This window comes from Aplidium turbinatum, chromosome 17 (assembly GCF_918807975.1).
Source record: "Aplidium turbinatum chromosome 17, kaAplTurb1.1, whole genome shotgun sequence".
Lineage (NCBI taxonomy): Eukaryota > Metazoa > Chordata > Ascidiacea > Aplousobranchia > Polyclinidae > Aplidium > Aplidium turbinatum.
This window is the reverse complement of record NC_137488.1, coordinates 2,548,748-2,562,991: the sequence shown is the minus strand read 5'-3', so window position 1 is coordinate 2,562,991 and position 14,244 is coordinate 2,548,748. Positions and strand designations below refer to the sequence as shown.

At 40.7% G+C, this 14,244-nt stretch overlaps 1 protein-coding gene across 1 annotated transcript in view; it reads right to left on the bottom strand.

The window, feature by feature from the left end:
• LOC145786860 (sodium channel protein type 5 subunit alpha-like) overlaps positions 1-3,981 on the bottom strand; it is a 61,575-nt gene extending 57,594 nt beyond the window's left edge. Inside the window, exons 1-2 of the mRNA XM_082598600.1 lie at positions 3,790-3,981; positions 2,607-2,793 (exon numbers count right to left, since the gene is read on the bottom strand). Coding sequence (XP_082454726.1) covers positions 2,607-2,793; positions 3,790-3,981 — 379 coding nt within the window. The remainder of the gene's footprint in view (positions 1-2,606; positions 2,794-3,789) is intronic.
• Between the last annotated feature and the right edge of the window lie 10,263 nt (positions 3,982-14,244).

The window sequence follows — 14,244 nt, the reverse complement described above, 5'->3', positions numbered from 1 at the left end:
TTTCATCAAATTGATAGCAGCAAATGCAACTATAACGTCTATAGTGCCTCTAAACAGTAATGCAATTAGTGCAAAGTGTTTTTAATCAAAAATCGCAAAAAAAAAGTTGGATGTAGGCTACATTACCCAAGGTCTAAGCACAAAACTCGCGTGAACTAACCTCAAAACACAAATTTTACTTATATTGCGTGCGTGCCAACGCATGTTCAAAGTTCAAGCATACACCCAAGACATTTGGCAACACTGCGATGCGTGCAAATTAATTATAGAGATTCACATTTTTGCTTAGTTTTATTGCAGCAAATTTTAAATAGCAATGTAACGACTAATAGTATGACTTGGTTCAACCTAAATTAAGTTGAAATATAATGACAGAAAACATTTGGTGTCTCTCCAGGCTTTCCAGTCTTTGCCATGCATTCCGTTCATCTCGTTCATTATGGTTATCTCAAGACACCTATATAACTATACGTAAGCTCAGTTGCAGATGGCGTTCAGAAACGTTGTGTGATATTGTGGTAAGTAACTTCGTTTCTGACTGGAGAAATTTTAAATGACATTCAAACTTTTTCTTTCTCCGGCTCTGAAACTGGGTCTCCTGGATTTTACACATCAATAAAAAAGGGCTGCCAACCAGTTCAAAGATTTATAAATACCGAAAGAACTTTCAGTTTCAAACAATGCTTCCAGATTAGTCATAACGTCAAGATACCACGACGACTCTTGTACACCTTGCACGAAGATTTCTGTTAACTTACGTTGAAACTACATTATGCGTGCATTGTTCACTGCCCGTTAAATGCGTCATTCGCTTATCTGAAACTGCGTAAAGTTGCCAAAAGTAATATAAATGTGAAATCTAACCCTGAAGCCAAACGATCACTCATTGCGTTTACTTCTTGCAAATATTCTCAATCGTATTTTTAAATGGTTCAGAAAGTTTTGCAGTGAAGTTAAAGAATTACAGACAAAATTTCATTCAGACTCAAACATGAATCATCTAGACAAGTTTTTAGTCCAGCTTAAAATATCACAAATTAATTATTCATAAATTAACAATTGCATTAGTTTTCATCTCGGCTTTTAACTGGGACTCATGGCTTTGGTTTAACCACATATTTCCTCTTTATCAATGTGCTTGAATTTCAAAGCTAGCTGTGAAAGAAATGAAATGTGCAAAACAATGTGTATTTTGTCACTATAAGTACGGTAGCTTATAGTAGACAAAGTACTCGTAAACTTGTGAACGATTTTTTTGGTATTCTACAACCGCTGTCCCAAGCTGCACCTCTGGTGTCTCAATGCTCCGGCAATTTGGTTATACCTGGCCCCACTCGTGGCGTGTTGTTGGCAAATCACAATTGGAAACGAACATTCAAATAATGTGAAGCTTCAACCTCATCGAATGTGACAAAGAGTGATTTATCACCAGAACAATGATTGTTTATAAATCATTTTGTTTTGGTTTAGCTCAATACTTCGATCGTTTGGTAGACTTTCACATTGCATGCAAATCGCTGCCAAGTAAGTAGCTCGGCAGAATGTACCCCAGACGGCTGATGACAACTCGGTGACGTCGGTTCACAGCCATTGAGCCAATGCCATCTCGCATAAAACTCGTGAAAAGCAAGATCTTCAACTAATCCGAAGGTATTTCGTAAATGCGGTTTTTATTTTCATTCATGAGCAAAGCGAATAGTAAGCAGACCACGCGTAGACTTGACGACAGTTTTTGTCGACAATATTGTTGTCAGGTGACTGTTCAGTCTAAAAGATCAAAATACCGGCGCTTATTTCACTAAGTATACAATACAGTAAAAAGAACAACAATCTTTTAGGTTAGTTTTGGCCAAACTGATTCTTCATGGTCACACAAACGCCTTCCGTTCATATGTGTGGCCAGTAGCGTAGCCAGGAATTTTGAAAGGGGGGGTTTTCGCCTAAGACGACACCCAGCGGCGGGGGGTCTGGGGGGCCTCCCCCAGAAAAATTACATTGAATTTGGTGCATTTTGAGAGCATTTTCAACAAAAATGTGGGTATGAATATTCCTGTAAAATGGTGCTGTCCGGTGGCATAGCAAAAGCATTAGATCATGTTTTTTTCGGCATTTTTCGGAAATAAAGCTAAGTCTCTATGTTTTCTTGTTGCTACTTCCAGGCTGAGATATTTGAGTGTTTGGTATTGGCAAAACTCGCTCTTTTAATGCAGATTTGTTTAAAATTAGGCAAATTTTTTTTAGACTGAAAGCATCATTCTCAATATCGTGACGTCACACGCGTGCCAAAGGGGGGGTTGTAACCCCCAAAACACCCCCCTCGGCTACGTCACTGTGTGTGGCTCCTGAAGAGCATGACACCCAAAGACCGAAGATTATTATGGAGGAACTTGCTATAACACAGAATCCGGCATTCGGCATTAAATGTATTAGGTTTGTAACACCGCTAGTTCAGCAGTGCTTTAACCATAAATCCTGCACAACTCGGCGGTGACTACATATCATTCAAACATGTTTTTTAAAGTTTCAACACTTGACGATTTTTTTATAGTTGGCAAAGGCGGAATCTCGCTACTAATAATAGGCATAAGGGTCACGTGTCTTCTTACCTCCAGCCGTTGTTTTAAATCTGAAATGCATTTCGTCCAATATCACTCTTGAGTGTCTGCGCAAAGGGTCAAAGGCTTCGTTTCTGTCAATGCGCTTAAGTGGAGAAATTTGTGACGAAAAATGTCCGCTAGATGGTGCAACGTATCTTGCAGTGTGCAAGCACTCGGGAGCAGAAACTTCCAGTTGCTGCAAAAATACAGCGGAAGTATCAAAGCTCTATAATGAAATATATAATCGTCTAAAATCCTAGAAACACAAAAATTTTTCCTATTTTTGTTTATCTATGCTTTGCACAACACATTGTTAAACTACCAGTAGATGCAAATCAATAAACTGATCAGACTAAAAATTGTTTCACCACCTTTTATTATTAGCTCAAGCAAAAAAGTAAATGTTGGATGGAACTATTCATGTATTGTACAGATCCACTTGAGGATATTTGCATTAACAATCAACATTGAGCATTATATACAAAGTTTGGCCTCAACCCCACCACGGAAGAAGCTGAGTCATATTCTAATCGTGAGGGGACGGGTTTGATTTCCAGCTGGCCCAATCGTTGAGTACTTGAGCAAGACTCTAGCTGAGCACCCCACCTAAATGACTTGGTATCCTGCATGACCCAACAAGGCCGTGTTATTCTAGGTACTATTATATAAGTTACGCAAAACAATGTTCTGTTGGACATGGTTTCAGTTTATCAAAATTAGCAAAATAAGTTAGTTATAATCAAAACCAACATAATAATAATAGTGCAACATAAAATAAACGTGCACGGACATTTTGCCGAAAGGACATTTTGCCGAAAGACATTTTGCCGAAAGACATTTTGCCGAAAGGACATTTTGCCGAAAGATATTTTGCCGATGGACAAATTGCCGAAAGGACTAAGGTTGTGAACGATAGACTAAAACACGTTGTAGAGAATATCGATACATATAACACAAAGATGAGTTTCGGCAAAATGTCCATTTAGCAAAATGTCTTTCGGCAAAATGTCCTTTCGGCAAAATGTCTTTCGGCAAAATGTCTTTCGGCAAAATGTCCTTTCGGCAAAATGTCCGGGTACCAAAATAAAGGGGTAACAAACATGTTAAACATTGGTTAAATGGATGAATGAATAAGAACCAACAACAGAATAACACACAGGATCTCCACAATATCACTTATAGAATTACTTACAGGATCTGCCACATGATCGCCCTCAGGAGAACCTACAGGATCACCAACAGCATCACCCTCAGGATCACCCACAGGATCACCGACGGGATCACTCACATGATCACCCACAAAATCGCCGACAGGATCACCCACAGGATTACCAACAAGATCACCTACAAGATCACCTACAGGATCACCCATAAGATTACCCATAGGATCACCCACAGGAACATCAACATGGAACATCACCCACAAGATCACTCACAAGCTCGCCTTCAAGATCATCTACAGGACCATCTACAGAACCACCTACAAGATCACCCACAGGATTACCAACAGGATCACCAACAAGATCACCGACTGGATCACCAACAGGATCACCCACAGGATCACCAACATGATCACCCACAAAATCGCCTACAAGATTACCTACAGGACCACCTACAAGATCACCCACAGGATCACCAACATGTTCAACCAGAAGATCACCCACAAGATCACCTACAGGATCACGTGTAGGTGGTCCTGTAGGTGGTCCTGCAGGTGATCCTGTAGGCGATCTTGTGGGTGATCTTGTGGGTGATCATGTCGGGGATCCTATGGGTGATCCTGTGGGTGATCATGTCGGTAATCCTGTGGGTGATCCTGTCGATGATCCTGTCGGTGATCCTGAGGGTGATCCTGTCGATGATCCTGTCGGTGATCCTGATGGTGATGTTGTAAGTGATCCTGTTGGTAATCCCATGAGTGATCCTGTAGGTGATCTTGCAGGTGGTCCTGTAGGTGATCTTGTAGGCGATCTTGAGGGTCATCATGTTGGTGATCTTGTTGGTAATCCCGTGGGTGATCATGTGGGTGATCTTGTAGGTGATCCTGTAGTAATCCTGTGGGTGATTCTGTAGGTGGTCCTGTAGGTGATCTTGTAGGCGATCTTGTGGGTAATCCTGTCGGTGATCTTGTGGGTGATCCTATGGGTGATCTTGTAGGTGATCTTGTTGGTAATCCTGTGAGTGATCCTGAAGGTGGTCCTGTTGGTAATCCTGTGAGTGATCCTGTAGTTGGTCTTGTTGGTGATCCTGTGGGTGATCCCCTGGGTGATCTTGTAGGTGATCTTGTTGGTAATCCTGTGGGTAATCCTGTAGGTGGTCCTGTAGGTGATCCTGTAGTTGATCCTGCAGGCAATTTTGTGGGTGATCTTGTAGGTGATCTTGTAGGCGATCTTGTGAGTGATCTTGTGGGTGTGTGGGTGATCCTGTTGGTAATCCTGTGGGTGATCTTGTAGGTGATCCTGTAGGCGATCTTGTGAGTGATCTTGTGGGTGATCATGTTGATAATCCTGTGGGTGATCCTGTAGATGGTCCTGTAGGTGATCCTGTCGGCGATCTTGTGGGTGATCTTGTAGGTGATCCTGTTGGTGATCCTGTGGGTGATCATGTAGGCGATCTGTGGGTGATCATGTGGGTAATCCTGTAGGTGGTCTTGTAGATGGCCCTGTAGGATCACTCACAGGATTACCCACAACATCGCCTACAAGATCACCTACAGGACCACCTACAGGACCACCTACAGGACCACCTGCAGGATCACTCACAGGATTACCAACAAGATCACCCCCAGGATCACCGACAGGATTACCCACAAGATTCCCAACAGGATCACCAACAAGATCACCCACAAGATCGCCACAGGATCACTAACAAGATCACCCACAAGATCACCTACAGGATCACCCACAGGATTACCAACAGGATCACCTACAGGATCACCCACCAGATCACCTACAGGATCACCTACAGGATCACTTACAGGATTACCAACAGGATCACCTACAGGATCACCCACAAGATCACCTACAGGACCACCTGCAAGATCACCCACAGGATTACCAACAGGATCACCTACAAGATCACCTACAAGATCACCCACAGGATCTCCCACAGGATCACCCACACGATCGCCTACAGGACTACCTACAGGATCCCCACAGGATGACCCACAAGATCTCCTACAAGATCATCCACAGGATCTCCCACAGGATCACCAACAGAGTGGACACCAGGAGATGCGAAGGAACAGAAGAGCAGATGAAGGAAAAGGTAAATGACAGATTACTGTTGAAATGAAGATTGGCAACACCTGGATGAGAACTGCAGGGGGAGATCGTCATGACCGGATAATGATGATGGCGATGATAATAATAATGTGGATTTTATATACCGCTGGACAGGGCTGTTGAGAGGATACTTTGAGTTCAGTACCAATGAGATCCTTGAGTCTCAACTCAAGACATTTATAAGAAAAATGCGCTGTATTCAAAGAATACGTTGTGGTTTCCTCGTGTTTCCAAGCCACTTGAAAAGCTCCCGGGCCCCTACAATCATCCCGGGCCCGGGTCCAAAAATCTTGAATTATCTTGTCAACGCTTCTGGTGCTGGATCTGAAGCCGATACATTTTGTTGTCAACGCTTCTGGTCCTGGATCTGAAGTCGATACATTTTGTTGTCAACGCTTCTGGTGCTGGATCTGAAGCCGATACATTTTGTTGTCAACGCTTCTGGTGCTGGATCTGAAGCCGATACATTTAGTTGTCAACGCTTCTGGTGCTGGATCTGAAGCCGATACATTTTTGTTGTCAACGCTATGCCTAAGCGAGCAGTGTCATGATCATGAACCATGGTTTATGATACGTTTGAACGTTTAAGACGATAATGAACAGCAGATGAGTGGGATCACTAACCCTGGAGCAGTACGCGTTCTCAAGAGCGTCAAGTCTTTTCCGTTCTTCAAGATAAATCTTCTGTTCGTTCCGTTGGGTGAGCTTAGGGGAATCGGTACAAAACCTCTGAACAGTGAAAAAATTGAAGTTGAAATAAAACATTTGAAATTTTAATGAATAGTCTCTTCACCGTCTTTATAACCTTCTTCACAATTCACTGTACAAGTTTGAGTACACAGAAGAACTACAGTATAGAACACGTCTGTTGCAATCATTAAACAATAAATGCTATAAATACTACAAAAAGTGCTCAATGCCAAGCGAAAAGCCAAGCAGAGCAAATTTTATTTGATTATATCAGGGATTACTTGAATAAATTCTTTCTGATGATCCTATAAAGGTGAAACAGCCTGTTAAGATTTTTAGTGATCGAGTGACTAACTTTGGTGTAGTTTATTATTAATTATTCGTTCAAATAAAACCCACTACCAGTGCCTCATGGCAACTAATGGCAACTTGCCAACTAATGCCAACTTGCCATTAGTTGCAATGGCAACTAAGGCAACTCATGGCAACTAAAAGTGGCTTCATGCTCAGCTGCGGAGCGTCTGAGCTAAAAATCTCATTACATGAGATCAACAGCGCCAATGACAGTAATATGCCACAGTTTCTTTCTTTTTATCGGTTTCGTTCGACAACCAGGATCACATCATCGACAGCAGTCTGGTTAGAAGTGCCAGTGCATCTAAGCATGCTTATTTATTTTAAAAAGTTAGGAACACTTTACCTTTGAAAAGCTTTTTCTTACAAGGAACAAAAAGCAAACAAACTGTCAATATTTGAAAACATATTACGTTTAAACAAAGGTACTTATGCGAATTTTAAAAAACAAAGCAATGTTTTTTAAGTTCAAAAGAATCTATAAACGTCTTTTTGAAAGCAGCGACGTCTTTCTGAAAGCAGCGAGTGATTTTTTTGTGGAAAACTGCAAGTTCTAAAATTCTAACCCAGTTGGTTGCAATATTTAAGCGTGTTGAAACACAAGAAAAATAATAATTTAAAAAAGCAGAGACTTTGCAGTCTGCAAACAATCCTTTGCAGCATCAGCTGCGTGCAGACAGTCAGGCTCTGACGTTGTGATAAGCACAAGGGCACCAATCAAATCTGTTCAGAATGGTAAAAATGAAATACACTGATAAATGATTTGAAAAAGACTCTTCAGCATCAGGATTGCAAATCAATGTTCCTTTGCTCTTATACAATGATCGATAGTCATGAAACTATTCCAGCTGTTTCTCAGTAATGCTTGACAATGAGGCTACAGTGTCGAAGAATCATTTTACTTGTTATATCCTTTCTATAAAGCACTTACGGTTACAAAAAAAGTAATTTTTGATATCTTGCAAACTAAATTTTTTTTTCACAACTTGTTGATTAATGAAGTACTAACTATCATGCTGCTAAAAGCGAAACTCAAGCTATCTTCATTGTGAAAGTTGTCTTGAACGCAACGTCACAGACTTGATATTGCCATGCGATATCGAGACAAATGATTTGTCGCATTGGGACGGGAATGCCTGTTCGATTTCTTGCGGTGTCATTTTACAACAAGCAAACTACAAACTTAAATTTACAAAAAGTAAATTGGAACAAGCTTATAATGACGGAGCACTATGACAGCCAGCTGAGGGAGTACCAGTAAAGCCATCTGAAGGAGCATTAGGAAAGCCAGCTGTGGAAGCACTAGGAAGGCCATCTGAGGGAACTAGGAAGGCCAGCTGAGGGAACAGTAGGAAGGCCAGCTGAGGGAGCACTAGGAAGACCAGCTGAGGGAGCACTAGGAAGGCCAGCTGGGGGAGCACTAGGAAGGCCAGCTGAAGGAGCACTAGGAAGGCCAGCTGAGAGAGCACTTGGAAGACCAGCTGAGAGAGCACTAAGAAAGCCAGCTGAGAGAGCACTAGGAAGGCCAGCTGAAGGAGCACTAGGTAGGCCAGCTGAGGGAGCACTAGGAAGGTCACCTGAGGGAGCACTAGGAAGACCAGCTGAGGGAGCATTAGGAAGACCAGCTGAGGGAGCATTAGGAAGGCCAGCTGAAGGAACAGTAGGAAGACCAGCTGAGGAAGCACTAGGAAGGCCAGCTGAAGGAGCACTAGGAAGACCAGCTGAAGGAGCACTAGGAAAGCCAGCTGAAGGAGCACTAGGAAGACCAGCTGAGAGAGCACTAGGAAGGCCAGCCGAGGGAACACTAGGAAAACCAGCTGAGGGAGCACTAGGAAGGCCAGCTGAAGAAGCACTAGGAAGGCCAGCTGAGGAAGCACTAAGATGATGGATCGCCGATTAATCACATAAATATTTTATATTTAGTGCAGGGATGGTTTAGTGGCATGCCGGTTGCAATTACATAACAATGTGAGTCCAATATCTGAGCAAATTGTTATTCTACAAGCAAAGCAAAGTTTTTTTGTTTTTTCATCATTGATGAGCTAACTTGTCGAGTATTGTAGCTGGCACCTTCCTTCTTGCCTAAAGATACGTCAAAGAAGTGAATCAAGTTTATTTTTCAAAGTATTTTTATTGTTTTCTTCAAGAAATACCGAAGGGCGACAAAATTAGTGAAATGATATTTTTACAAGTTTTATAAACTTTGGAAAAGTTGGATGGATTGAACTACGATCTAAATTAGGAAAAACTTCAAAAAAGTTGTTCAAATTTCCACATGATTGTGCTCACAAAACTTGATACACATTTTGTTGTTGTTGTGGCTCATGACAGACACTTAATCACCCGATGCTTAACACATGGATTCATAAACAGGCACAAAATCATTTTTAGTTTACGATTTGACAAAACGAGCTGGCATCAAGGTTGGTTGGGTTTGATGTGGGTGCGGATATACTCGAGTGCAAATAAATACTGGAACTGCACAATGATCGCGTGTGATTAAATGTCGGCGGTAAACTCTTCCATCGAGTCTTCTGGATTTGATGGATACTCCACTGATCGTCACATTCTTATGCGACGGAGTTGTAAATTAAATTGTCATATGAGAAAAGTCAAGTCTCAAAAGCTTTATGACAAGCGAACTGCTGAGGTCTACTAAAGTTTAGTAATAGCCAGGGGCGCCGGAACGATTTTTGACTGGGGGGCAAAATTACGAAAAAAGGGCACTTTTTTTACTAAAAGGCCAATTTTTTGTCAAGTTTTAAGATAAGATATAGCGATAATGCTAATCTATCAGCTCACTATGTATTGAGTAATGATAGCCTACAAGTGTCCGGTGTACAAAGAAGGGCATCATGCTATGTTATCATGATGTAACCTACTGTCAAGCCAGCAGCCTGCGGCCATGGCCGCTAAGTAGTGCTTGAATGACCGCCTGTGCTACCTCCTCAATCGGCCAAGTTTGGCCGCCGGTCTCTTCTAACCAATTATTTAATTTCGCAATAGAATGATCGTGGATTAACTGTCGAAAATATGTTGTATCAAAGAGTGACGCAAAATTAGGTCAGCGAGTCATAATCGCCACTGTTGCATTGTGCAGGGATATTTGTTATTGATGCAATATATCCATCTGCGATCACCAGCGCTGTCAGTCTTGTTTGTAATTTTCGACGTTTATTTTAACAAAATCTTAATCCAAAGTGCTAATTTACGTCGGCTGGCAATATTGTCGTTTTTATGTCGATTCGATGTTGTCGGACATTGAATCGTTGTTAAAAAGGAGAACTAGGTTGGTTGACGTCCAAGGGGAAAACATTTTTTGATCGAATTTTGCAAAAATTATGCTTCTTTTAGTAATGTCCTTCACATCATTGAAATACTTATTTTATTACCTCGCCGTCATCGTCAACACAATCATGTCGAGCGTTGTTTTTTGTTGCTAAAAAGAATTCTAGGGGAGTTGCAAACTTCTTTAAAATCAGCCACATTGGAGACACTCGTGCGAGTGTCGTTAGATGGTCCCGCAGTACTGGATTACAATCCCAATAAAGCAGTTATTGCGTGGTGCAACGATTCTATTGTAGGATGTCGCCCAGGCTCAGACTTCAACAACGCTAAGTGATCATTTTAGCATTGTTGCAAGTTTAATTTTATTTACTTGTGCTATCGTTATTTTTATTTTGTATTTTGGCCTCCAAGCACACAGATTTGGCCGCCGAGTAGGAGCTCCCAAAAAAAAACGAGTTTTAAGGCCTGTAGCCTACTGTGTTGCAAAATTTTCTGCCGTAAATATTATTTTGAGGCAAAAATGAAAGATTATTATTAGGCTAAAAGCAAATAGCAGAAATTGTTATATTGCAAAATGTGCAGTTGGTTACATGAATTTAAAAGAGCACCATTGCCCCCCCTGCCCCTCCATCTGCAGAAAAATTGAGGGCAGGGGGCATCCACCCCCCCTGCCCCCCCGCTTCCGGCGCCCCTGGTAATAGCATATGCTTTCAAATACAGCTAAAAATTAATTCAATTGAAGAGCATCTGGTACAAGGCATATGTGGCTGCCTCAGCCTGCCTTCAAGCTTGTTATTTTTTTTATTAATTTAATTAATAATTAATTTATGACGCATTACAAAGATACATAATTGATTGAGAGTTATGACAAGCCATAGATAATTAATTAAGATGAAGGTACGTTACATAGAAACATTAGTAAGTTAATAAATTTCTAAACAAATTTTGCAAGCACTAAATGCAGACTTGCGATCGCCATCTTGTGATTGGAACTTAATATTGTGATATTAAACTGCGCAGACAACTGTGCAATTACCACATTTTTCCGTGATCTACAACAATCAAACTAAAACGTTCAGTGGACATAACTAATTAAACGAGATTCACACCGAACATACACAACTGTCTTCAGCATACATAACCGTTGCACGAAAATGGCGCATGTTTGTTTTTTTGTACCATGGTAAAAGGAAACAATCATGCGCCATTTTTGGTGCGACGTTTTTATGTGCTGAAGACAGTTTTGTATGTTCGGTGTGAATCTCGCAATTTAAATTTATTAGTGTTGGCAATTTATAAATAGTGGGTTACATCGATATTACTACATTTTTTTAAAAGAGTTGCAAAATAAATCTAATTTTTTTTATCAATGGCAAAGGAGAATTGAAATATCTCAGAAAAAAAGTTTTCTTTTTTTAATTTGAAGGTTACCACTAATACTGCACCTTTTTTATGAATCGCACTCAAGCGCTTTTTTTGAATTTGTGTGAGAAGGTTGTTTCTTTCTAACTTGATATTATATTTTAACATGTTCTATAATTAATCAATCTGTATGGAATAGCAACTCAATCAATAACCAATTGTCCTTCAACATAGCCGTACAAGACCAAACCATTTTGGGGGGGCAGAACGTAAATTTGCCCAAATGTGCACGCTTTTATAGAAATTGCCCAAATATAATGTATGCGGTGCATGATAACAGTGAAAAACTAACATAACAAGATCACTAGCAATGGCGTAGCCAGTAATTTTGAAAGGGGGGTTTTGACGGCGTGTTTCGGTTATGGCGACATCCAGCAGCGGGGGGTCTGGGGGGCCTCCCCCAGAAAATTTTGAAAAATAACTTTGAATTTGGTGCATTCTGAGAGTATTTTCAACAAAAATGTGGTTATGAATATTCCTGTATAATGGTAGGCCTACTGTGCGGTGGCATAGCAAAAGGATAAGATCATGTTTTCTTCGGCATTTTTCGGAAATAAAGCTACAATTTTCTATGTTTTCTTGTTGTTAATTCCTGGCTGAGATATTTGAATGTTTGGTAATGGCAAAACTTGCTCTTTGCAATACCCACCCACCAGGGGCGCCGGAACGATTTTTGACTGGGGGGGCAAAATTACAGAAAAAGGGCACTTTTGTTTACTAAACGGCCAATTTTTTTTCAAGTTTTAAGATAAGATATAGCGATAATGCTAATCTATCAGCTCACTATGTATTGAGTAATGATCTACAAGCGTCCGGTATACAAAGAAGGGCATCATGCTATGTTATACTGATGTAACCTACTGTCAAGCTTTAAAGCAGCCTGCGGCCATGGCCGCTAAGTAGTGCTTGAATGACCGCCGGTGCTACCTCCTCAATCGGCCAAGTTTGGCCGCCGGTCTCTTCTAGCCAATTATTTAATTTCGCAATAGAATGATCGTGGATTAACTGTCAAAAATATGTAGTATCAAAGAGTGACGCAGAATTAGGTCAGCACGTCATAATCACCACTGTTGTATTGTGCGGGAACATTTGCTATTGTATGGAATATATCCATCTGCGATCACCAGCGCTGTAAGTCTTGTGTGAAATTCCCGACGTTTATTTTAACAAAGTCTTAATCCGAAGTGCTAACTTACATCGGCTGGCAATATTGTCGTTTTTATGTCGATTCGATGTTGTCGGACATTGATTCGTTGTTAAAAAGAAGAACTAGGTTAGTTGACATCCGAGGGGAAAACATTTTTTGATCATATTTTGCAAAAATTATGCTTCTTTTAGTAATGTAGTTTCGGGAGAGAGTTTGCTTTTTTATACCAAAGACAGGCAAGACACAACAATAACACAGGATTGAGCACTACAACAGTATGTTACATATTTACAAATAGTTCAACATTCAAACGTTTTCGGCTTGCTAAGCTGCTAACGCTGCTAAGTGCTTAGCGAAGAAACATCTAAGTGCTAAAGTGCTAACTGTGCTGTTTTGTATCCGTGGTTCGCATCGTACAGCATCTTGTCGCAATGAGCATAAAATAACAAATAATTATATTGTCATTCAAAGTACAAAGTATCACATTAAATCAGAAAAAGCAGTTTATTTGTAAGCTTTCGCCACACAAATGCGGCTTCAGTATAGTCTATTAGTATAGTATATTTTATTTGAATAAGACTATACCGAAGAAGCCACACTTGCGTGGCGAAAGCTCTATAAATAAACTAATTTTTTGATTTAGTGTGATAATGTCTACTTAGTTATTGGCATGTCTGCTTCGCATTTGAAATTTTATTTTTTGTGTTAATTTGTGAGCGAAGAACAAAGTGCCAGCATTAACGTGCGACGAACCAGCTCGCTTCTGATCAACAAAGATGAGATTGGAAACATGAAAGAAGACTTGTTTGCACACAATCAGACTCGTTTCTGTGGCTGGTACAACCATAACACCAATGTGAATAAATGAAGAAAAACGGAAAACAAGCAGTCTAACTCAAATAGCAATTTTTCACCACTAGATGACAATAAAGCAAAAACGGTGCCAGCAAAACTAACAACTTCACATTTAGTCCAAGCAATTAATGAAGCTCAGCTGTTGGAACAGATATGACATCAGAATTTTATAAAATGGTCGATTCGACGTTTGCAATCAGCTTTAATTAAATTATAAGTAGCCTACTTGTTGGCGTGTGTTATGATATGAATTTAGTCTATCGAAGAGTATTGTCCGCATGTGGCCCTTCGCTTACAAGCAAAGACAGGCTAGCCGCATCGCACAGAGCGTATAATGTGCGTGTGACTCTTCAGATAAGACGGTTTGCTTGTGCAGCTAGGGCAGGGGTCACTAAACTTTTTTCTCTGAGGGCCGGATTGCTGCGAGATTAACAGTTGCGGGCCGGATGCAAATTGTGAAAAGATATTCAGCTATTTAGAATCTCCATTGACTTGAATTGAGCACAATAAATAACATAGTCAGCGGTGGAATAGCAAAGTTGTGATGAAAATCGAAAGGTTGCAGGAAAAGTTATCCCCTGCTGTGATACACTACAGGGCATCGTGC